The sequence below is a fragment of the Rana temporaria genome, chromosome 10, assembly GCF_905171775.1.
Source record: "Rana temporaria chromosome 10, aRanTem1.1, whole genome shotgun sequence".
Classification (NCBI taxonomy): Eukaryota; Metazoa; Chordata; class Amphibia; order Anura; family Ranidae; genus Rana; species Rana temporaria.
The window spans coordinates 27,317,489-27,340,076 of NC_053498.1; the positions used below are offsets into that span (position 1 = coordinate 27,317,489).

General features: G+C 44.9%; 1 protein-coding gene across 1 annotated transcript; it reads left to right on the top strand.

The window, feature by feature from the left end:
• The first annotated feature begins 2,611 nt into the window (after positions 1-2,611).
• Positions 2,612-7,857, top strand: LOC120915821 (carcinoembryonic antigen-related cell adhesion molecule 1-like). The gene is made up of 2 exons (XM_040326620.1): positions 2,612-2,968; positions 7,583-7,857. Exons 1-2 carry the CDS (start codon positions 2,653-2,655, stop codon positions 7,855-7,857), a joined length of 591 nt encoding a protein of 196 aa, XP_040182554.1. The 5' UTR covers positions 2,612-2,652.
• Positions 7,858-22,588: the final 14,731 nt, after the last annotated feature.

Sequence of the window (22,588 nt, forward strand, 5' to 3'; positions counted from 1 at the left end):
GGTCCCGGATGGCAACCCCCTTTTTTTGTAATTTATTTTTATTAAAAAAAAAATATTAAAGGGCCCAGAGGTCCCCAGGGCCCCAGATGGCAACCCCCTTTTTAAAATATATTTTTTATATATATTTTTTATTTCTTTTTTCTTTTTATTAAAGGGCCCAGAGGTCCCCAGGGCCCTGGATGGCTACACCCCTTTTTATATATATTTTTCTTTATTTCTTTCTTTATTTCTTTTTTTGTAAATGGCCCCCCGCTTCTAAATTTGCGGCAGCCCCCCCCCTGCTTTATTAATTTTAGGCGGCAGCACCCCCCATCCCGGTTCTCTGCTCCAGGGGGCCCATGCCTGAAGCTGTGTAAGTGGCCTCATAATTCCTGATGGCGGCCCTGCCTCCCGTTAAGCCCCTGTGCTGCCCACAAATCAGGCTGAAAATCATCAGCGGCACGCAGCCAGTGACAGTACTGCTTCCCTTCCCAGTGTTTTAAAATGTACAGCACCCCTGGCTTCCCTTTAGATGCGCACTTCTCCCTTCCTGCCACTGGGTGCTGCTTGCATATAAAAGTGAATTAGAATGTGATTTTATAACATCCCCAGTTTGCTCTTCCTGAGGCTGACTTCTTCATGTCCTGCTCCTCAAGGTATGTCACTGTTTGCTAATCTATATTGTAAATTGAAGTTTTCTGTAGAGTGTGCCCAAAGTCTTTATAATATTTGATGATTCACTGCAGGTCTGGTCAGTGTTTTAAAAAGTTCCTCTATTTTACACATGGCATGGCATGGGGTCACAGCACCGTCTGTCCATTCTGCTTTAGCACCATGGGACCCCATGCCATGCCATGTGTAAAATAGAGGAACTTTTTAAATAACAGACCAGACCTGCAGTCCAGGCTGAGTAAAGCCTCAGAGCAGATGACATTACTGTCTGTATTTAACTGCTTGATGGGCTTATTTTGGGCCTGGCTGGTTCACATGTATGTGTTTTGGCGGCCCACATTTGCGCAGGCACAGCAGCCCATTCATTTGAATGGGCCGCCATGCCTGCGTTTCCTGCAAAGAAAAGCGCATGCCTCATGTAATAGGCTGCGCACACGGCACGCCTATGCCCATCAAGCACTGAAATACAGCACTGTCTGTCCATTCTGCTGTCTGCTGTGACTTATCTGCAGTTCCCGCACTGTCAAACTTGCTGCATTTTTAGATGTTTAGGTCACGCTTTTAAAAACACAGTGCGTTTGTGTGTGCAAGAACTGCAGGTAAGTAGCATGGTGCAAAAGCAGAATGGATTTCAAGGCAACTGTATTTTTAAAATGCTGAATGCACCTTTTTCTGCAGGAAACAAAGGCATGGCAGCCCATTCAAATCAATGGGCTGCTGTACCTGCACAAATGAGGACCGCCAAAACATACATGTGAACCAGCCAGGCCCAAAATAAGCTGGAGGGGGGCCCAAAAAAAATGTTTGCCCTGGGCCCAAACCATATTAAAGACGGCCCTGTTCACAGTTAACCCTTTTTGTATGTTTCACATATTTATTGTTCACTTTTCAACTTCTACTGGATGCAGCAATTCCGAGTGGGTGTCACTGAGCTTGTATCACACTCCACCAACACATGGTGACATTACGAGACTTCTCCGTGACACAAAGAAGTACTTTCCACACATGAGCTTATTTACCATGGAGTCCTCTCACGCACTACTCCTCTTCTATGACACCTAGGGCTAGGTACCCAGGATGCCCTTAGCCAAAATACCAGTCCTGGTATATGGGGCACCAGTCGCTGGGTAGAGGGCCCAGCTCACAAGCCCCCTCACTACCAGGGTCTTCTGTAACCCATACCATGAGCCTGGCTGTTTAAACACCCAAACACCACTCTTCTTGTCACTAGCAACGCCAACATATGCTCTTCTACTTTAGCTCCACTACACGTTAGACCTCTGTAATGTTTCTTCACTGACTCATCTTTATTGCCATTCTAAGCCGTTCTTAGATAATCCATGCAAATAACTTCAGACCAAGCACCATATTTGGAACTTCATAACTTTTACTAAAAATAATTCAATCACATGCCTGTACAGAACAGTCTTCTACACACGTCTCCCGTAGATCACATGATACCTTATGGAATAGTGCAAAGTTCATAGAACAGAGTTCATCTCGAATGAATCTGACTTCGGTACCTCAACTCTGTACCCTCTAAGGGCAATAAAAAAAAAGCAAGAACGTTCTACATGTTACTGAATGCGATTCTCCATCACAGGCCCTGCAAGGTTGCCTCCCCTTGAATTTATAGTATGCCACAAGAGGGCAGGGCTATTAATACCCAGGAGCCAAGGAAATTAAACCCCATTCAGGAGCCTGGCAGCAAAAAAACACAATAAACATATTTAGCTAATACAAGGCCATACCTTGATAACAAAAATGAGGTAGAAATTAGCCAAGTGTTCATCCCAAGTAGGCACCTGCCTACAAGTCAGGATAAGAAGCCTGCTAAAGCTAAGGTCTCTTACCACTTCATAACGTAATTTTATCATAATAAATGTAACAATGTATGTAATCAAAGTAAATGATATAATGTAGTTCTTTTGCATTATTAAGCTATTATTTTCATTTCTTTTAGTTCTCCTCTGTGTGTTGGTGGATGTGTCCAGTGGAATTATGAGCATTCAGCTGATCCCTCAGCATCCAGTAATCCAGGGATCTGTAACTCTAAACATTACTGGGATTACTGGGAAAATTCGTGCTGTCTCTTGGTTTAAAGGACCGACTTCATCTCCAGAGCATCAAATTATTGCCTATTTTCCTGGTGACAACAAAGCCCTAGTTACTGGGCGCATTTATGACTCTCGAATCACTGCCTTTCCCAATGGATCATTGCAGATTGCCAGTCTTAACACCACAGATCGGGGGAATTACATAGTAAAGGTACAGACAGAAAGCCCTCTGGAAAGCACCCTAGATCTGAATGTCTATGGTGAGTGATAGCTTGAAGTTATAAAAAGATAAGCCTCATTACTGATTACTCATTACTGGTTGCTGCAGCCTAATAGCATATTTTTGCACAATCAGAATCTTCAATTTTTTTTGAAAAGGAATGATTGCCAAGTTCAGCTTTAAAAAAAAAAAAAATTCACTTTTTTTTGCAGGCTCCTGCAGACTCTCAGGATAATGGTCTGCCTGTACCTCCTCAGATATGGGCAGGCAGTTACTGGAGAGCAGGAATATCAATGAAACTACAGGGAAGCTCACCAGCGCCTTCCTAATCTATTCATTCACAGGAAACTGCAAATGAATGACTCGACCTGGTGGGTGGAGCACCGCATGGCCACACTGTTTTTAAATTGTGGCAGCGGGTGCGGGGAGAAGATCCCCCACCCACTGTCACAGGAAGTGGGGGAGGTGCAGATGCTGGTTCATGTAACATGTTTCAAAGGTGAACTTATCCTTTAAATATTTCCTATTTATCATATTTCCTTTTGTCATGTTTAAAAGGGGGGAGGGTTTGGGACTTTAAATGAGATGCGTTTTTAGCAGTATGTTTCCATAATAGCCAGGCTCAAAGTTACCAACCAAAAAAGCACTAAACCAAATTAATCTGTCTAGCTGTATGCATTAAAAACAGGTTTAGGTGCATGTATTTGCAAATACCTGTGTAAGCTGCAGGCCAACGACAAGGCACTCCGTGTACTGCAGTCCTAACTGTGAATTTTAAAGTCTTTTGATGAATGGCTCATTTCAATACAACACGCCCACTGCCTTGTTCATTTGAATTACGTGGGCTTACACCGGCCCATTTACGCTACGCCGCCGTAACTTAGGGCGTAAGTTCTTTCTGAATACGGTACTCGCCTCTCTAAGCTACGGCGGCGTAGCGTATATGAGATGCGCTACGCCAGCCTAAAGATACGCGATTCTTTCTGAATCCGGGCCCAGGTCTGGGGAAGACAGACCAAAGCCTAAGGTGTAAGGCCCGAGCAGGAGTGCTGCGTTTTTAGTCAGGAGGGCTGAATGCTGGTTCTGAAGCGGGACTAATGCTGAATACCCCTGTGAGGTGTTTATTTGTGAACTTTGTTTCTTTTGAATAAAAATGAGCTGCCATGCCCTTGAAAATGCAGTCAGGACTGACACAATTTCTTCAACTCGCATGCACAACTACAGCTTAATCACCCCAGATCTTTACAACTTTTTTGGTTGTAGCATGACAACATGTGGATAATTTCAAGGGGTATGAATACTTTTTCAAGGCACTGTACATATTAATGCACACTTTTTAGCATGCATTACCACAACATAAAAGTGTGAATGGGAACTGAAAGCCAAAGGATGACATTTAAAAGTTAGTATTTCCAGAAGGAGAGGTCAGCAGCGGTGGCATCCATATTTGTTTCACAACTGCAGTTACAAGTTAGAAATCACCCAATAGAACACAATGGAGTCTATTTATACAACATAAAAACATTCACTGCTCGAATGCCAGAATGAATAAAATGTCCCATGTCTAAGAGATTAGGCATTCCCTCTAGTGGGCAAAATGTGATATATGTTTCATATTAGCAAAAGCTTAAAGCGGTTGTATAGTTGTTTTTTTACTTTTACTTTTTTTTACCTACAGGTAAGCCTTATTATAGGCTTACTTGTAGGTAAAAAAAAAATATCTCCTAAACCTTTAAGGTTTAGGAGATATTCTCCTCCTCGCAATGAGCCGCTGAATGCAGCGGCGCATGCGCACAGGGGATTTTCGGCTTAAGGCCCGGCAGACGCCAGACCTTGCCAGGAAAAAAGTCTAGAGTTTAGAACCAAGCGTCACCTGGTCCACGCAGGGGTGCTTTGGCGTGTCTTCCAGGTATCGCGGCTCCAGTGCTGTGGGCGGCTGGAGCCGCAATTTCGTCACTACCACGAATGCGTGCGGGAGACTTCTTCCCGGCAAGGTCCGGCGTCTGCCGGCCTTCAGCCGAGAATCCCCTGTGCGCATGCGGCCCTGCAGTCAGCGGCTTATTGCAAGGGGAATATCTCCTAAACCGTAAAGGTTTAGGAGATTTTTTTTACCTATAGGTAAGCCTTATTATAGGCTTACCTGTAGGTAAAAGTTACAAAAATTACTATACAACCGCTTTAAATAAGATTTTCATGATCGTGTTTACATACACTTAACCACTTAAGGACCCCTTCACGGCTATATACGTCGGCTGAATGGCACAACTGGGCACATCAACGTATATGTATGTTGTCCTTTAAGCCCAGCCGTGGACCCGGTCCGAAGCTCCATGACCGCGGGACTCGCGGACCCGATCGCCGCTGGAGTCCCGCGATCGGTCCCCGGAGCTGAAGAACGGAGAGAGCCGTGTGTAAACACGGCTTCCTCGTTCTACATGGTTCCTCGTTCTTCATGGTGGCTTTTATAGGGGGACACAATCGATGATGTCACACCTACAGCCACACCCCCCCTACAGTTGTAAACACACTTCAGGTCACACATAACCCCATCAGCGCCCCCTGTGGTTAACTCCCAAACTGCAGTTGTCATTTTCACAATAAACAATGCATTTTAAATGCATTTTTTGCTGTGAAAATGACAATAGTTCCCAAAATGTGTCAAAATTGTCCGAAGTGTCCGCCATAATGTCGCAGTCACGAAAAAAATCGCTGATCGCCATTAGGAGTAAAAAAAATAAATTAATAAAAATGCAATAAAAGTATCCCCCATTTTGTAAACGCTATAAATTTTGCGCAAACCAACCGATAAACGCTTATTGCGATTTTTTTTACCAAAAATAGGTAGAAGAATACGTATTGGCCTAAACTGAGGAAAAACATTTTCTATATATATTTTTGGGGGATATTTATTACAGCAAAAAGTTAAAAATATTGAATTTTTTTCAAAATTGGCGCTCTTTTTTTGTTTATAGCGCAAAAAATAAAAACCGCAGAGGTGATCAAATACCACCAAAAGAAAGCTCTATTTGTGGGAAAAAAAGGACGCCAATTTTGTTTGGGAGCTACGTCGCACGACCGCGCAATTGTCAGTTAAAGCGACACAGTGCCGAATCGCAAAAAGGGGAAAGGTCCTTTAGCTGCATTTTGGTCCGGGTCTTAAGTGGTTAATGTGGACCTTCGCCCAATAAAGCAATTTATTGGAACCTGGCTACTCCCCCTCAATGCCTAATTAGATTAAACATTTTATTCTTATTTTTATAGTTTGATACTTTTGTGCTGCAAAGTAGATGATGCAGGTATAAGGTCCTAGATCTCATGGTGTCTGCACATGTGCGGAAAACCTCCTGTGCAGATGTGCTGCTGTGGTGACCGGGGAGGGTGAGCCCCACGGCCACACACATGCGCTTGATGGTTAGCTACTTGGTTCTTGGGGCTAGGAGCCCAGGGTCAGGTGGTATTAACCCTTAGTGAGGGCCAGATGGTATTATTAACCCTCTCTGTCACGTGGCGCCACTGTAGTCTTGGTATACCCCGGGAAACTACAGCTCCGGGGGCCTCCGTATCCCCGCTAGTTAGGATGGTAATGACACAGTCCACAACAGGGGGTTAATACAACGAAGGCTTTACTGGCATGAAGGCAGGTGTCAAAATCTTCACAGCGTTTAAACAGAGTGTCACAAAGGTTCTGCAGACAGTCTCTAGAGGATCACACAGCTGATAATGCTTGAGCTTGGCTGATCATATATATACTCGGCTGCTGAGGCCGGATTAGTAATTCAGGGCCTATGCTTAACTAGGCTGAAAAATAGATACACTTACTGAAGTGTCGGTAGACTTGAGGCTTTTCGCCGGAATAACGGATTGATCCGATAAATGAGCTGAAGTACTGGTTCTGTAATGTTTAGGGATACTCCACGCTTTGCTGTACTTTCTCCTGAACTGGAGGCCTCTGGCCTGCACTGCTTCTCCTCTGACTGTGCTTTGCTCTGCTCTGCCAGGAACTGTGTGAAGCACTAGACTGACTTAAACAGGAAGTACAATCCCTTATAAGGGCCTGATGAGACTGAAGCCCATTGGTTGAGAGCTGTGGATCATAGAGACTGACCTGTATTCCCCTTGGAACTTACATTCAAAGTTTGTTACAAGTTAAAGTATAACACAACACAGTAAGGTCTTGTCTAGCACTTAGTCCTCCTGACTCTAATACACTCTGACTGAACATGAGATGGCTGACTAAACCTCTTAAAGCTATACACACCTAATAAACGTATTATCAACCATAATAGTGTAAATCACATCATGACTAGCTGAGTCCCTGCAGGGGAGACCCCACAAGCCGAGGGCTTCAATCTGACAGGGCCTACAGCAAATACCTGTACTGGGACACCACACTGCAGGTCTCTACCTGGTCCACGAGGGCCAGGCTGAGCTCTTTAGCACATCAGAATATGTGCTATATCTATAAACATCGCAGCACCGGGGGTAGGGGTGGCAAATTACGAGGAACTGAATTTCCTCTCTAACCATCCCTGAAATCTGAATTACAAATTGAATGCAGGTTAATTGATAAAAAAAAAAAAAAAAATTAAATTCCAAAAGTTTTATCAATATTGATCTATTGCTGAATTTAAATAATTATATTTTAAACTAATAGATCCAGTTTCAAAGCCTGTGATCACAGTATCTGACCCTGAGCCACAGGAAGATGACACAATCACTCTCACATGTGCCTCTTCTAATGCTGAGAAGATAATATGGAGAAAAGATGGTGGCCCTCTACCCTCTGCGGCTGTATTATCAAATAATAGGACCCTTACCTTCTCCAGAATCAATCGTTCACACTCAGGAGACTATCAGTGCACAGCCGAGAACATCGCCAGTACAAAGACCAGCGATTCCTACACATTGGCCATAGCTTGTAAGTACTAAGAATTTGTAATTGAGTACATTCTCAGATGATCACGGCTGAGTATTTGAAGTGTGATTATACATAAACTGTGAGAATAATGAATTCTGGGTTACTCTTTGGAGGAGCATGAAAATTTAAGGAAAGCACTCACATGGCCACATCTGTAGAAAGTTAGATAAGGAGAGAGAGAGGGGGACACACTACTATGTGGTGGCCAACAAGTCGGACTTCAAAAGGCACAATGAACAATAAAAAATGTACAAAAAAGATTACAGTATTTATTTAGATTAGTACATGGTACATAGAAAACATTTAGAAGAATAAAAAAAACACATATATAGAATACACGATAAAGAGTGAGTCCCTGGGCGTCAACGCGTTTTCGCTGTTTAGCTTCGTCATGACACATTCAGGGATCATTGGGAAAGGAAAAAATGGGTCTCACTATCTAGGATAAAACATATATATTACAATCTTAAAAAGGCATCATCATGTCAGAGTGATGAACATGGCACACAAAACAGAACAAAAAACACAAAAAGAAAATACCTTATGGGAAGAAGTTAATCTTACCCCTGAATTTGCTCCAAAAAATGTAAAGGAGGGTACCAGGTAAGAGGGAGCCAATACAAAGGTCATAATAACCTTTGAATTAAAGGTCAAGTTTTTGTATGACCTGACCACTGGAACAGAGGTATATTGCACCTACATAGATAAAACAATCGTAGGGTCCAGTAAGGTCTAACTCCTTAAAGTGGAGGTTCACCCGGAAATGACAATTTTTAACATTAGATTGATGCTCATTTTGTCAAGGGGAATCGGGTAGTTTTTTTTAAAATCGAAGCTGTACTTACCGTTTTAGAGAGCGATCTTCTCCGCCGCTTCCGGGTATGGGCTGCGGGACTGGGCGTTCCTTCTTGATTGACAGTCTTCCGACAGGCTTCCGACGGTCGCATCTATCGCGTCACGATTTTCCTAAAGTGGCCGAATGTCGGTGCGCAGGCGCCGTATAGAGCCGCACCAACGTTCGGCTTCTTTCGGCTACTCGCGACGCGATAGATGCGACCATCGGAAGCCTGTCGGAAGACTGTCAATCAAGAAGGAACGCCCAGTCCCAAAGACCATACCTGGAAGCGGCGGAGAAGATCGCTCTCTAAAACGGTAAGTACTGCTTCATTTTTAAAAAAAAATAGCCGATTCCCCATGACAAAATGAGCATTAATCTAATGTTAAAATTTTTTTTAGGGTGAACTCCCGCTTTAAGGCCCTCTAAGTAAAGAAAATATAAGGGAAGATGGTATAAGTCATTTGTGCTAAATAACTGACTTAAAAGAGCAAATAGCATAGCTTTGATTACCAGCTTGGCCTGATGGCAATGGCCCTGCCTTGGCAGCAAATTGGCTGGCAATAGTAATGCCGCATACACACCATCACTTTATGTGATGAAAAAAAACAACATTTTCTGTGAAGTAAAAAACAAAGTTTTTGAAACTTCAATTTTCAAAGACGAAGTTGCCTACACACCATCGTTTTTTCACAATGCTCTAGCAAAGCGAGATTACGTTCACCACGTTTTTCCATTGAAGCTCGCTTCATAACTAGCTTCTGGGCATGCGCGGGTGTAAAAACGTTGTTTTAAACGTCGTTTTTTGCTACACACGGTCAATTTCTGTGAAGTAAAAAACGACGTTTTGAAAAACGACACATAAAATTGAAGCATGCTTCAATTTTTTTTTGTCGTTTTTCACAAGAAATAAAACAAAGTTTTCCCCCACACACGGTCATTTAAAGTGACGTTTTTAAAAACGTTGTTTTTTTTTCCATCACATAAAGTGATGGTGTGTACGCGGCATTACAGTTGCCTCTTCTTCTTTGTGCATTTACAACTTGCAATAAAGTTTTATTTCCCTGGATCGTCTTTCAGGACAGCTACCTTAGAGAGATCCCGGCTCCTCCCCTCTCAGGAAACACCGCCTTCAATCAGATATTTGAGCCTCATCCTCCCACTGGCCCTTCAGTTATGGTGTTTCCTCCGGTGGGGAGACACCGCTCTGGAACCAGGAGCCGATGGCTGGGGAAGCTGAGGCAGTGTTTGGGCGTTTTTTGAAGATAGGGTTCTTCTGCCTAGAAATTTGTTCATTTTCCTTTTTGAATTTGGCGCTCAGGCCGGCTAGGGTGTCGTTACCTGCAGCGCCGCGTGTGCATCCCAGCGTCTCTTCGGGGAGAAGTGTAAGCTGGGAGGTCCGTTTTGCTGTTGCCTAGGGTGGCGCTGTGGGCTGTCTCAGGTCCCTCCTGCTATGCAGTCAGCATGGAGCTTGCTGATCCGGATGACGGGCGACATCAGATCCGGGTGGGGGGCGGGACAGCCACACGAGGCCGCGTCTTCCGGTTCCGGACGCGGCCTAGGAAAGCGGACCACGCACTCTGGCTGGTGCAGTCTCTCCAGTCTGACATGTCAGCAACGGGGAAACGTCGGACCACCGTTCCGCTGAGCAGCAATGTCGGAGACAGAGGTCTCGAGGACAGCTCCATCCGAGGAAAGCACCAGCCAGTCGCAGGTAAGGGAACCCTGGGGTGGTATTCACCTACCTGTGCCCTGTTAGCTCCACGGGTGTTCTTCCCTTCCTGGTGGTCGGTGGGGATAGGAGTTTCTGGGACCCTGGTGGTGGTTGGTCCTGGGGGGGGCACTCCTGGTGATCCCTGTGTACAGCGCTGGTGGGCTTCAGCTAATGTACTGCTGTCTTTGTTTTGCTTCTCTTTCAGAAAGCCTCAAGTAAATCAGCCCATGGCTCTAAGAGGAAGTGCCCTGTGTGCAGATCAACACTAGGGGAATCCTGGTTAAAAACGCTCTGTAAGCGTTGTATTGGGGATGTTTTAAGAGAACAGACAGCAGAACAGGGGGCAGAGCTGGCGGCGTCAGTTAAGGAGCTTTCTAGTACCTTCCAGTCTTTTCAAGCTCTTTTTTCCTCTTTTCAACTGCCCCATCCCCAAAGCAATGCCCCACCAGCACAGCAGGTGGTTTCACCTAACCTAACGGATTTTCTCCCTAGTAGTGGTGAGAAACCGGAGGGTCTGGCAGAGGACGTTGAGGAAGAAGCGGGTAGCGCCCTTTCAGATTCCCAGGGGAATCGGATACAGAGGGGGTGGACGGGGAGTCCACAAAATCCTCAAGGTACAAACTTTCACTAGAGGAGGTGGAAGAGCTCTTAGATGCCATCCACACCACTCTAGGTATCCAGGAGGAAAATAAAGTTTTGTCTTTACATGATCAAATGTACAGGGGTCTGGAAGAACAGAGAAAGAAAGTTTTTCCAGTCCATGACGTGTTGGTCAGTGCCATTAGAAAGGAATGGCAAGACCCGGAGAGGAAACCCTTTTTCTCTAATGCACTAAAAAGAAGGTTTCCTTTTGGGGAAGATAGTTTAGTTTGGAATAAAACTCCAAAACTAGATGCAGCATTTTCCCAAGTGTCCAGAAATACAGATCTGGCCTTCGAGGATATGGGGGTACTCTCTGACCCCATGGATAAAAGGATGGATTCCCTTTTGAAAAAATCCTGGGAGCCAGGATAGGACGGCTGACAAAAAGAAAGCCTTTCCCATTAAAAGGAAATTTGGGCAACAGGCGAAAAGGAAATTTCAGTTTCCCAGGAAATCTGAGACCCCTAAAACAGGTCACCAAAAGAAAGTCTGGGGACAAAAGGGGAAAGGGCGTGGGGCGGCAATTTTTTGCCCTCCTGAACAGCCCAAAAAGGCCCAGTGACACGGTGACGGTGGGAGGAAGGTTGGGGGCCTTCCTTCCACAGTGGGAGGTGATCACCTCAAATCAATTTGTTTTAGGGATCATCAGACGGTGCTACAGGTTGGAGTTCTCAAATCCCCCACCACTTTGGTTACCAACCTACCAGTGTGTGCGGAAAAAGCCTCCGCTCTACTTTCCTCTTTACAGGAGTTGGAAGAGCAGGAGGTGCTTGTCCAGAGACAGGCAGAGGCTTTTACTCCCACATTTTTTTTCAGGCTCATCCTGAATTTGAAGCCTCTGAATGTCTCCGTCAAGTACAGGAGGTTCAGAATGGATTCGATCTATTCGGTCAGAGCGCTCCTTCCGCCAAACTGCTTCATGGCATCGATCGATCTAAAGGATGCGTATCTACACATCCCCATAGCCGAGGACCATCAAAAGTTCCTAAGGCTAGCAGTAAGGACCGGGAAACGTGTACTGCATTGGCAGTTCAGAGCACTCCCCTTCGGGCTATCATCTTCCCCCCGAATCTTCACAAAAGTGATGGTAGAAGTCCTGGCATTCCTGCGGCTCAGGGGACTTTCAATAGTCGCATATCTAGACGATCTTCTCCTGTTTGCACCCTCAGCGGAACAGTTGGTTCAGGATCTTCAGGTAGCAAGAGACATCCTGGAAAATTTAGGATGGCTTTTAAACCTAGAAAAGTCCAGTTAGTCCCAGCCCAGAGAGTCACCTTCCTGGGCTATGTGGTGGACTCAACGAGCCAAAGGGTCTTTCTTCCTTCAGAGAAGGTCCTAAAGGTGGACAAGGCCATGTTACGTTTGCAGAGCAGCAGCCAGGTTTCAGTCAGGGAGGCCATGTCAGGGTTGGGATTACTGACATCCACACTTCCGGCAGTACATTGGGCGGGACTGCACTTCCTTCCTCTTCAGTTATTTATTCTGAAGGTTTGGGACCACAGTCAGACCTCTTTGGATGCTTTAATCTCCATCCCAAAACAGGTAAAACGGTCACTCTGGTGGTGGAGAAGGGGAGCAAATCTGTCCCAGGGTCTCGAGTGGATTCTGCCAGTAACCAAGACAGTCACAACCGATGCCAGCGGATCAGGTTCAGACAATTCCCCAACAGTAGCCTACATCAACAGGCAGGGGGGTACAAAAAGTTGCTCCCTATGGCTTCTGGCAGAAGCCATCCTGAAGTGGGCCGAACTCAATGTATTGTCCCTGTCGGCAACTCACTTGAAAGGAGATCAGAACCAGAAAGCGGACTTCCTCAGCAGTAGTGTTGCTCACGAATATTCGTATTGCGAATATTCGGCTCGAATATGGCATATTCGAGTATTCGCGATATATTTCGAATTTCGCAATGAATATTCGCAATTCCGAATATTCGCATTTTTTCAATTTTATTTTTAAAACAGATCACATCCTATCGACGTCTAAAAGCATTGCTGGTATGATTAGAGACCCTGGGCCGAGTAGCTAAGCTGAGGCGATCCTTTTATGTTGCCGAATATAAAAAAAAAAAATTGCGAATTTTCGCTAATGCGAATTTTCGCTAATGCGAATGCGAAAATGATTGCGAATTTTCGATAACTGTGGTAGGAGAACTCTGATTGTCTCTGATGCAAAAGGGGGGGGGGGGGCTTTGTGTATGTTTCTGTTATGAATATTTGTATAATTGATATTATTTTTTTTTGTAAGAAGGAAAAAAATGCGCATACCTTAAAAAAAGGGGAGAATACAGCAGCAACTCAAAAATGTTATACAACATAAATTAATACAAGACAGAAAATGGAGTCGCTCTACAAGAATAAAAAATATGTCTAGTGACAAGACATGTGGGCAAATTATAAAATAAGCAAGCGCAAATAACTTGTGAAATACACAGTGAAACAAATATATAAAGAAATATAGTCCCAATAATAGAAAAATAATCTTTCATAAAAATGTCTTTGATATGTGAAGTGAAAAAAAGTCCAAAGCATGCAGCATGAACGTGTTCAATCTTCAAGGTGTTTGATTGACAAACGGCTGTGACAGATGGATAGAGTAAAGAATCACCACCAATGCAAAACACTTTTTATTTTCTATTGTAAAATATCACGAATATTCTGAGCCAATCAGAGTGCTCCTTCCGCATTTGCCGAATATTCGCAATTATTTTGTATTGTAAAATATCAAGAATATTCTGAGCCAATCAGAGTGCTCCTTCCGCATTTGCCGAATATTCGCAATTATTTTGTATTGTAAAATATCAAGAATATTCTGAGCCAATCAGAGTGCTCCTTCCGCATTTGCCGAATATTCGCAATTATTTTGTATTGTAAAATATCAAGAATATTCTGAGCCAATCAAAGTGCTCCTTCCGCATTTGCCGAATATTCGCAATTATTTTGTATTGTAAAATATCACGAATATTCTGAGCCAATCAGAGTGCTCCTACCGCAGTTATCGAAAATTCGCAATTATTTTCGCATTCGCAATAGCGAAAATTCGCAATCATTTCATTTCGATAAAATATCACGAATATTCGAATTTAGCGAATATATCTCGAATATTCGACTATATATTCGAGATATATCGCGAAATCGAATATGGCGTATTCTGCTCAACACTACTCAGCAGAACAACTCTGAGGGAAGGCGACTGGATCTTAAACCAGGAGGTATTCAACATGGTTGTTCAGAGATGGGAAATGCCATGCATAGACCTCTTTGCCTCGAGACAAAATACCAAGACAGGTCTTTTCTTCTCCCTAAACAGATGGGACGGGGTGCTGGGAATAGATGCACTGGCTCAGACATGGGCATTTTCAAGGTGCTATGCCTTCCCCCCTCCGGTACTGATTCCTGCAGTGTTGAGGAAGCTTCAAGGGGAGAATACGATCCTCATTTTTATTGCCCCGTATTGGCCCAGGAGACCGTGGTTCTCCATTCTAAAACACCTGGCAATAGAACCTCCTTGGATTCTTCCGGCCCAAACCAACCTTCTCACTCAGGGTCCAATCTGCTGCCCTCACATGGACAGGTGGAACTTGGCGGCCTGGCTTCTGAGGAGTCATTGTTGAGAGGCAGGGGCTTTTCTGATCAAGACTCTCCTAAATTGTAGAAAAGTGGAGACTCAAAACATCTACTGTAAAGTGTGGAGACGGTTTAATAGCTGGTGCTCAGAAGGCTCCTTTGATGTTCATAGTTCAGTGGCAGTGCTAGAATTCCTACAGTCAGGAGCAGACAAAGGTTTAGCACTTAGAACATTGAAAGGACAAGTTTCTGCGTTGAACGTTTTTCTAGAGAAACAAACTAGCGTTAGACCCTTGGAGTCCTGTTCTTTGAAATTAATTACCCTCAAAACTGCATTTTTGGTGGCAATTACCACGGCAAGGCGAGTAAGCGAACTTGAAGCCCTTTCTATTAGGGCTCCTTATTTTCAAATTTTTCCAGATCAGGGGATTTTTAAAACCGATCCAGCCTTCTTGCCAAAGGTGGCTTCAAAATTTCATAGAAGCCAAGAAATCATCTTACCTACTTTTTGTTCTAATCCTGTGAGGGAACAGGAACGTATATTCCATAATTTAGATGTTAGGAGGTGCATCCTCCAATACCTAGAATGCACTAGACAACTTAGAAAGTCGGAGTCCCTTTTCGTATTATTTTCAGGGTCTAGGAAAGGATCCAAGGCCTCCAGACGAACTATAGCCGGATGGCTTAAATCGGCTATTGTTCAAGCTTATGAGTTAGGAGGGTCAGACCCCCCAGACGGGATCAGGGCACATTCCACTAGAGCGGCTGCAACGTCACAGGCGGAATGGGCTGGTGCTTCTCCGGAGCAAATTTGTAGGGCTGCAACGTGGTCCAGCTTTAACACGTTTGTCAAGCACTACAGATTGGATCTGCTGTCAGCCAAGGACCAAGCCTTTGGTCGTAAAGTTCTGCAAGCAGTAGTCCCACCCTAAGGTAAGGTGCTCGCTTATCCTCTCTAAGGTGGCTGTCCTGAAAGACGATCCAGGGAAATATGGAGTTACTTACCGGTAACGTCCTTTTCCGGGAGTCTTTCAGGACAGCACCGGTACCCACTCAGGTACTGGACGTCTGAGGACTCATCACATAAGACCGTCAGGTAAGACTATAATGTTTGTGTTGTATGACGTGTTCTTGTGTCTCCCCAGTTGGCCGGAGGTGCTCGTGAAAAACTGAAGGGCCAGTGGGAGGATGAGGCTCAAATATCTGATTGAAGGCGGTGTTTCCTGAGAGGGGAGGAGCCGGGATCTCTCTAAGGTAGCTGTCCTGAAAGACTCCCGGAAAAGGACGTTACCGGTAAGTAACTCCATATTTTCACCACTCTTTGACTGATTGGGCCCTGTTGTGATCTTATAATAGGCAGGGTACAGTGCTATTTTGAGAGTAAATGTTATATCTTCCAACACAACCTGCTCCAGTAGGAATGGAATGCTCTGCTCCTGAAATTCCTTGATACTAAATATTCCTTGGTCAACTATTAGTGGTATTATAACAAAGTGGAAGTAACTGGTAACAACAGCATGTCAGCCACCAAAAATTGCGTGCAGGCATGCTGAAGTGCACAGTGAGCAGAAGTTGCCAACTATAAAAAATAGAAGGTGAAATCAGCGCAAAAAAAAATTATTAAAATAAACAAACCCCCCCCCCCCCCTCTTTTTATGCAAGCTGAACACTAATAGAATTACACAAAATTCCGGTGACAAATATACAAAACAAGAAAGTGCAACGCAAAAAGTGATAAAATTAAATATTAAGACATCAATTGATGATAACCAATAATATTAAATTAATAAGAATTACAAAAAGTCAGTGAATCAGTGAATAAAAATAAATAATTATATAGCGCTAACCCCCCACTGGTTGCATGGGTCCTTCTGTTGTTTCAAACTGGTGACACACCTGTACTGAACTCACCGACACATCTGTAACATAAAGTGGGCTTTAGTTAAAACACAAGGTGAACCAGATAGCACTAGAAAAAGTATCAACGCGTTGGAAAGGAATACGGGAGCACACATGTAAAGTTTAGTGGCGGAAGACATGCAACTACTCAAAGAAGAAATCCTTAAGAGCACCTAATGATGATTCATAGGATTATCTTCACTTACCTTATCCCGCCGCAGGATACTGCTGAAGACCAGACAGAACCAATCTTTACCCATCACAACGTGTCGTGTCGTGCCAGACCTTCAGGGACTTGGTTCCCATTAAAGGGGACCTCTGACCTGGACCTGTATGGCACCCTGCCAGAAAACCTTTGGGCATCCCTCCACCTTCAAAGTACTCACTTCGCTCACCTTGTATAATGGACCCCTGACCTAACAGGTGGTCAACAGCGCAGATCCCTCAAAGAGGTTTAATAAAGTACAGCAGGAACTGGATGTCCAGATCTCCAACACTATACACCAGAGATATATGAATAAAAGAAGAGACATAAGTGCTCTCCATTAAAACTCTCCAATGCTTTATTAAAAAAAAAAAAAAGAGAACATAATGTGACCGGGGGAGAAGGCACGAATGGATGACATCACCCTTTTTTTAGGGATCTGCGTTGTGTTGACCACCTGTTACATAAATAAACCCAGGACCTAAAGTGAGCAAAGCAAGTAGTTTGGAGGTGGAGGGACTGTCACTTTCCATCTGTGCTCCCCAAGGATGGACTAGCCATTGGGACTACAGGGAGTTTCTCAGTGGGCCGGCTTCAGTGACAGCGGACCGCCTCCCCCCTCCGCTCCTCTGTCTCTCCCTTCCCGCACTGCTCACCTCCTCTCCCTCCCCGCAGCGCTCACCTGGGGGGGAACATAGAAGCAAGGGGAGGACCAGAGGAGCAGGGGGGACAATAGAGGAGGGGACAGACAGCTGACTCAACAGCTATGGCCTGGGAGTTTTTCACTTCTGCCTAACCTTTTCCCATAAGGGGGGGCACTGAACTGATTCTTTGCCCAGGGTGAAATAATGTCTAGCTTCCCCACTGGTACTGCCTATAAGAGTACCAGCCATTCTACCAGTACCAGCCATTCTACTCTAATAAAGTAGAATGGCTAGTGGCTAGTGAAAGGGGAGAGGGGGCTTGGGTGGCCGGGGGGGTGCGGGAGTTGTCCGGCCACCATGGGAGAGACCTGTCAAAGTGGGCCAGTCTGGATGAAGTCCAGGGCCAAATTTTTGTCCCAGTCCAGCCCTGGTGCTCCCGGATTCCTTTCCAACATGTGGATACTTTTTCTAGTGCTATCTGGGACTAGTGGACTCGGATTTATTGCGTTGCACTTTTTTTGTACAATCAAACATTAATGAACTAGAATTAAAAGACTAAAAAAATATCTTGTCTAATTCTCTAATACTATAAACAGATGGTCCGGAAAATGTGAACATCAAAGGCTCCTCCGAGGTGACCATTGGTTCTGTCATGTCACTGGTATGTGTCGTGGAATCTTTTCCCACCCCCATTTACAACTGGCAATTAAATGGAAGGAACCTCACACTCCATCACAATTACACACTCCTCATTGAGCAGATCACCTCATTGAATGAAGGAAATTACACATGTGAAGTGAAGAACTTTGTAACAAAGCGCTCCGCCAGTGCCTCTATGTTTATCACTGTGACGGGTAAGTTCTAAGATATAAGGTTCAGTTCACTAAGCGATAACACTTGCTATTTGCCATAACACACATTAGGTGGCCGAATCACGAAGTTAGAAATGCTTTTGTTTTAAAAGTAATAACTAGCAACTATGGACAATTGTCTCTACGCTTTGTCAAAAACACAAAACATAGATGCTAACTAGGACAGTCCTGCAACTTAAAGGGGTTGTAAAATGATTTTTTTTTTTTTTTTTCATAATAAGCATCCTTTACCTGCAGACATTCCTATTTTCACTTCCTCATTGTTCGTTTTTGCTCAGAAGTTGCTCTATTTCTTCTCTGTTCTGTTCACTTCCTGCTTGTCTGAATTTACTGACCACCGTGAAGGGAGGGTTTACTGCGGTGGTCAGTGACGTGCTCACCCCCTCCTGGGAACTACATCTGTGCGGCAGGACGCTCTCTACGTGTTAGAGACTTCAAGGAGGTGTGAATTACTGGGCGTGCCGCAATGCATACTGGGAAATGTAGTTCTTACATGAACGAGCGCCGCAAACCAGGAAGTGAATGAGAGAACAGAAACTAGAACGCCGGAGGTGATATAGATGAAGGAATATAATAGGTATTTACTTGTTTTTTTAACAGAATCATTACACTATTCTGTCTGTCTACCTTGCAGACATTAATTTCAGGCAAAAAAAAAAATCATTTTACCACTCCTTTAAGCCTCGTACACACGATCCGATATCCATTGGCCAAAACCGTGGATTTTGGTCCGAAGGGCATTGGCCGTGAACTTGGTATGCATACAGACGGCACAACATTTTCAGCCAACAAAACCTAAATAGGTGTGTTTCTGCTCTTTAGCGACACCCTTTGGGCAACTTCTGCTAATGTTGTCTTAATGTTTAGCATTGGTTCTGAGCATTCGTGTTTGTACTTTGGATTTTAGCCTGTCGGACTTGTGTAGACACGATCGGATAATCTGGCATAACGCATTTATTGTCAGACAGTTGGTGAGCATGAACAGTCAACATTTGTTGTCGTTAATTCCGCCAACGATTGTCTGATGGAGCATACACACCGTCGGATTATCCGACACAACACGTCCATCAGACAATTATGGCCATAAAATCTGATTTTGTGTATGGGCCGTCCTCTGTCCAGCGAATGCTGTGTCCATGTCACAGGAATATTCAGTATGAACAGTCTGTCTCTGCAGTTTTAACGAGGACCTAAAAACTCATTCTCATGTCAGGATCACCAGGTGAAAATTAAAGAAATGAGTCAGAAAAAAACAAAAAAACAAATGCACTCCTTGGCCCAGATTCAGGTACAGCGGCGTATATTTGAGCGGGCGTAGCGCAGCTCATATGCGCTATGCGGACGTAACTTAGAGAGGCAAGAGCAGTATTCACAAAGCACTTGCTCCCTAAGTTACGGCGGCGTAGCGTAAATGGACCGGCGTAAGCCCGCCTAATTCAATGTAGGCAGGTAGTGGGCGTGATGTATTGAAATTAACCGTGACCCCATGTAAATGAAGGGCCAAACGAACGGCGCATGCGCGCGCATGCTCAGAATCGCATCAAATTTACGCCCTAAGATACGACGGCTCAATGGCAACGACGTGAACGTAACCTACGCCCATCCCTATTCACGTACGACTTACGTAAACAACGTAAAATCCGACGGCTGTTCCGTCGTCCATACCTTTGCATTGGCTGCGCCTCCTATTTGGTGGTTTATCTTTACGCCGGACGTACGCCTTACGTAAACGGCGTATACTCATGCGACGGGCGCAAGTACGTTCGTGAATCTGCATATCTTGGTCATTTACATATTCAACGCTTAAATCAATGGAAGCGCCCCTTGCGGCCAGCGTAAAAATGCGCCCAAGATACGACGGCGTAGGAGACTTACGTCGGTCGGATGGAGCCGAAATTCAGGCATATCTCCTTTGCAGAATCAAACGCATAGATACGACGGCGCATCCATGGACTTACGCCGCGTATCAGTAGATACGTCGGCGTAAGTCTTTGTGAATCCGGGCCCTTATATCTAAGAACTAGTAAGCTGCAATATATTACATTTTGTTTTCGTTGGTCCAGTTTAGCACAATGTAAGTATGCATATCTCATACCTCAGGGTTGGCTCTACTGCAGTGAAAACTGATCATTCGGGTCCTCTGCAAGCACTCAAAGTAGAACAAGGCATTTTTTGGATTGGATGAGGAGAAGATCCTGATGTCACCCTCCCACCTTGTCCAATCACAGAACAGCTTGTATACCTTGAAAACAAAAACAGGGTGATATATGGTGGCAGTGCCAAACAAGTAACCCCTGTAATCAGGGGAAGCTGCACACACAAAACCCCAGCAGGCCTGGAATATTAAGGCTATCACTGTACTAATGCCAACTACTACAGTCATTTTCAGCTTCCCTAGCATCCCATCAGGTATGAGATGTACATGTAGGTAGGGTGCAGCAATAATATTTCACACAGTCATGTGCAGTGAAGATGGGAAAACTGCCCAACTGGGTGCACTCATGGTTTTCAGTAATGTGAAGAGAGCAGGTATCAGCCAGACTGACAGCGTCTGTTAAGAGAGCAGAATGCAGCCTGACCATCTTGTGCGTTAAAGGTCCAAAGGAATTGTGTCCTTATGCTTTCCCTTAATAAAGTGCACCAAACTGTACCACGTGGGTAGGTACCGGAGCATGATGGGACTGTGACATCATAAGAGAGGCCTATATAAATCGGATGCAAACCGTGCACCCGTCATTGCAGCGAGAAGAGGCGTTGTGTCAACATCGGAAGAAGGCAGAAGAAGAGAAGACGACGTCACAGAAGAGCCGGGCTGGCCACCACTAGTAACTGAGCTAACACACGAAGATAGCAGGGGCCAGCCCAGAAGTAGAAGGCACCGGACAGCGAGCAGGAGAAGAACCAGGGAGCGGAGAAGATAGAAGAAGACCCCCGGAGAGTGGAGAAAACCCCCCGGAGAGCGGAGAAGACCCCCCGGAGAGCGCGAGAGAACCAGACGGCGGTGAAGAAGAAGCCCCCCTGCTAAAAGAGCTAAAGAAGACAGGGGGGGCCCCCGGAGCAGATTATTAAATTATTTTAAAAACCCTGTGTTGTGTGTTTATTTACTTTTACACTTTGCCTCCAGGTGAATGGGTAGGGGTACAATGTACCCCATATTCATTCACTTAGGGTGGGGGGCCGGTATCTGGGGGCCCCCTTATTTGAGGGGGGCTCCCAGATTCCGATGAGCCCCTGCCCGCAGACCCCGACAACCAACTGCCAGGGTTGTCGGGAAGAGGCCCTGTCCTTATCAACATGGGGACAGGGTGCTCTAGGGTGGGGGGGCCCCGCAGTGCGCCCCTCTGCCCCAGAGCACCCAACCCCCCCATGTTGAGGGCATGTGGCCTGGTACGGCTCAGGAGGGGGGGGCGCTCGCTCGTCCCCACTCCTTTCCTGGCCGGCCGGGTAGCGTGCTTTGGATATAAATAAATGGTGATTCTGCGCAACATATCACACTAATGGAATAGTGATATCACATAAACAAGATAAATGTAAGAGCTGACAAATAATCAGCATATAGTATTAAATGCAAAGAGAATAGTGAGTCCAAATATAAATATATATATATACTCAAATAGTGAATAGTGAGTCCAAAATATATAATACTCATAAGGCGAATGTGCAAAAATATATAAAGAATATTGTGCAAAAAAAAACCGGAATGGAAGTTCAATCCCAATAGTAAACACAAATCAGCTGTCAGGGCAGATATTCTGAATGCACTGGATGAAGGTGAGCACCAGCTCTATGGTGTGAGTGCACGGCCGTGCGATAGAAGATAAACCAGATCCCTGGCTGAGCTCCCGGGACTCTTACCTCTCAGCCCTCCTAAATGGGCATTGATGTACAGGTCACTCGCAGCCTTCTATGGGTGGTCCCTGATGTTTCCTCTCTTGATCTGATGGATCCTTCCTTAATTGGGACAGATGCTCCTCGAAACCAGATGGATGATGTGGGTTATAAGAGAGAGAGAGAGGGGACTCCCATAGTGAGGTAACGTTTGGTGCAGGTAAAATATGTTTATTGAGGAAAAACCTGCACTTACATTAAAAGAAAAATAAAAGTGCAACGAGGAAACAAACAAGCGGCGTTTGAATCGCCAGCTTACGTCACTCCGGGTGTACGTCCTCCAATTCCTACGCGTTACGACACCACGTGTCTTCGTCTGGGGCGTGCTTTGGATACGGGTCTGGTATGGATTGTGGGGGGACCCCCCCACGTCGGTTTTTCGACGTGGGGGGGGGGGGTCTCCTTACAACCCATACCAGACCTAAGGGCCTGGTATTCTCCTGGGGGGAAACCCATGTCGGTTTTTTTATTTAAAATTTG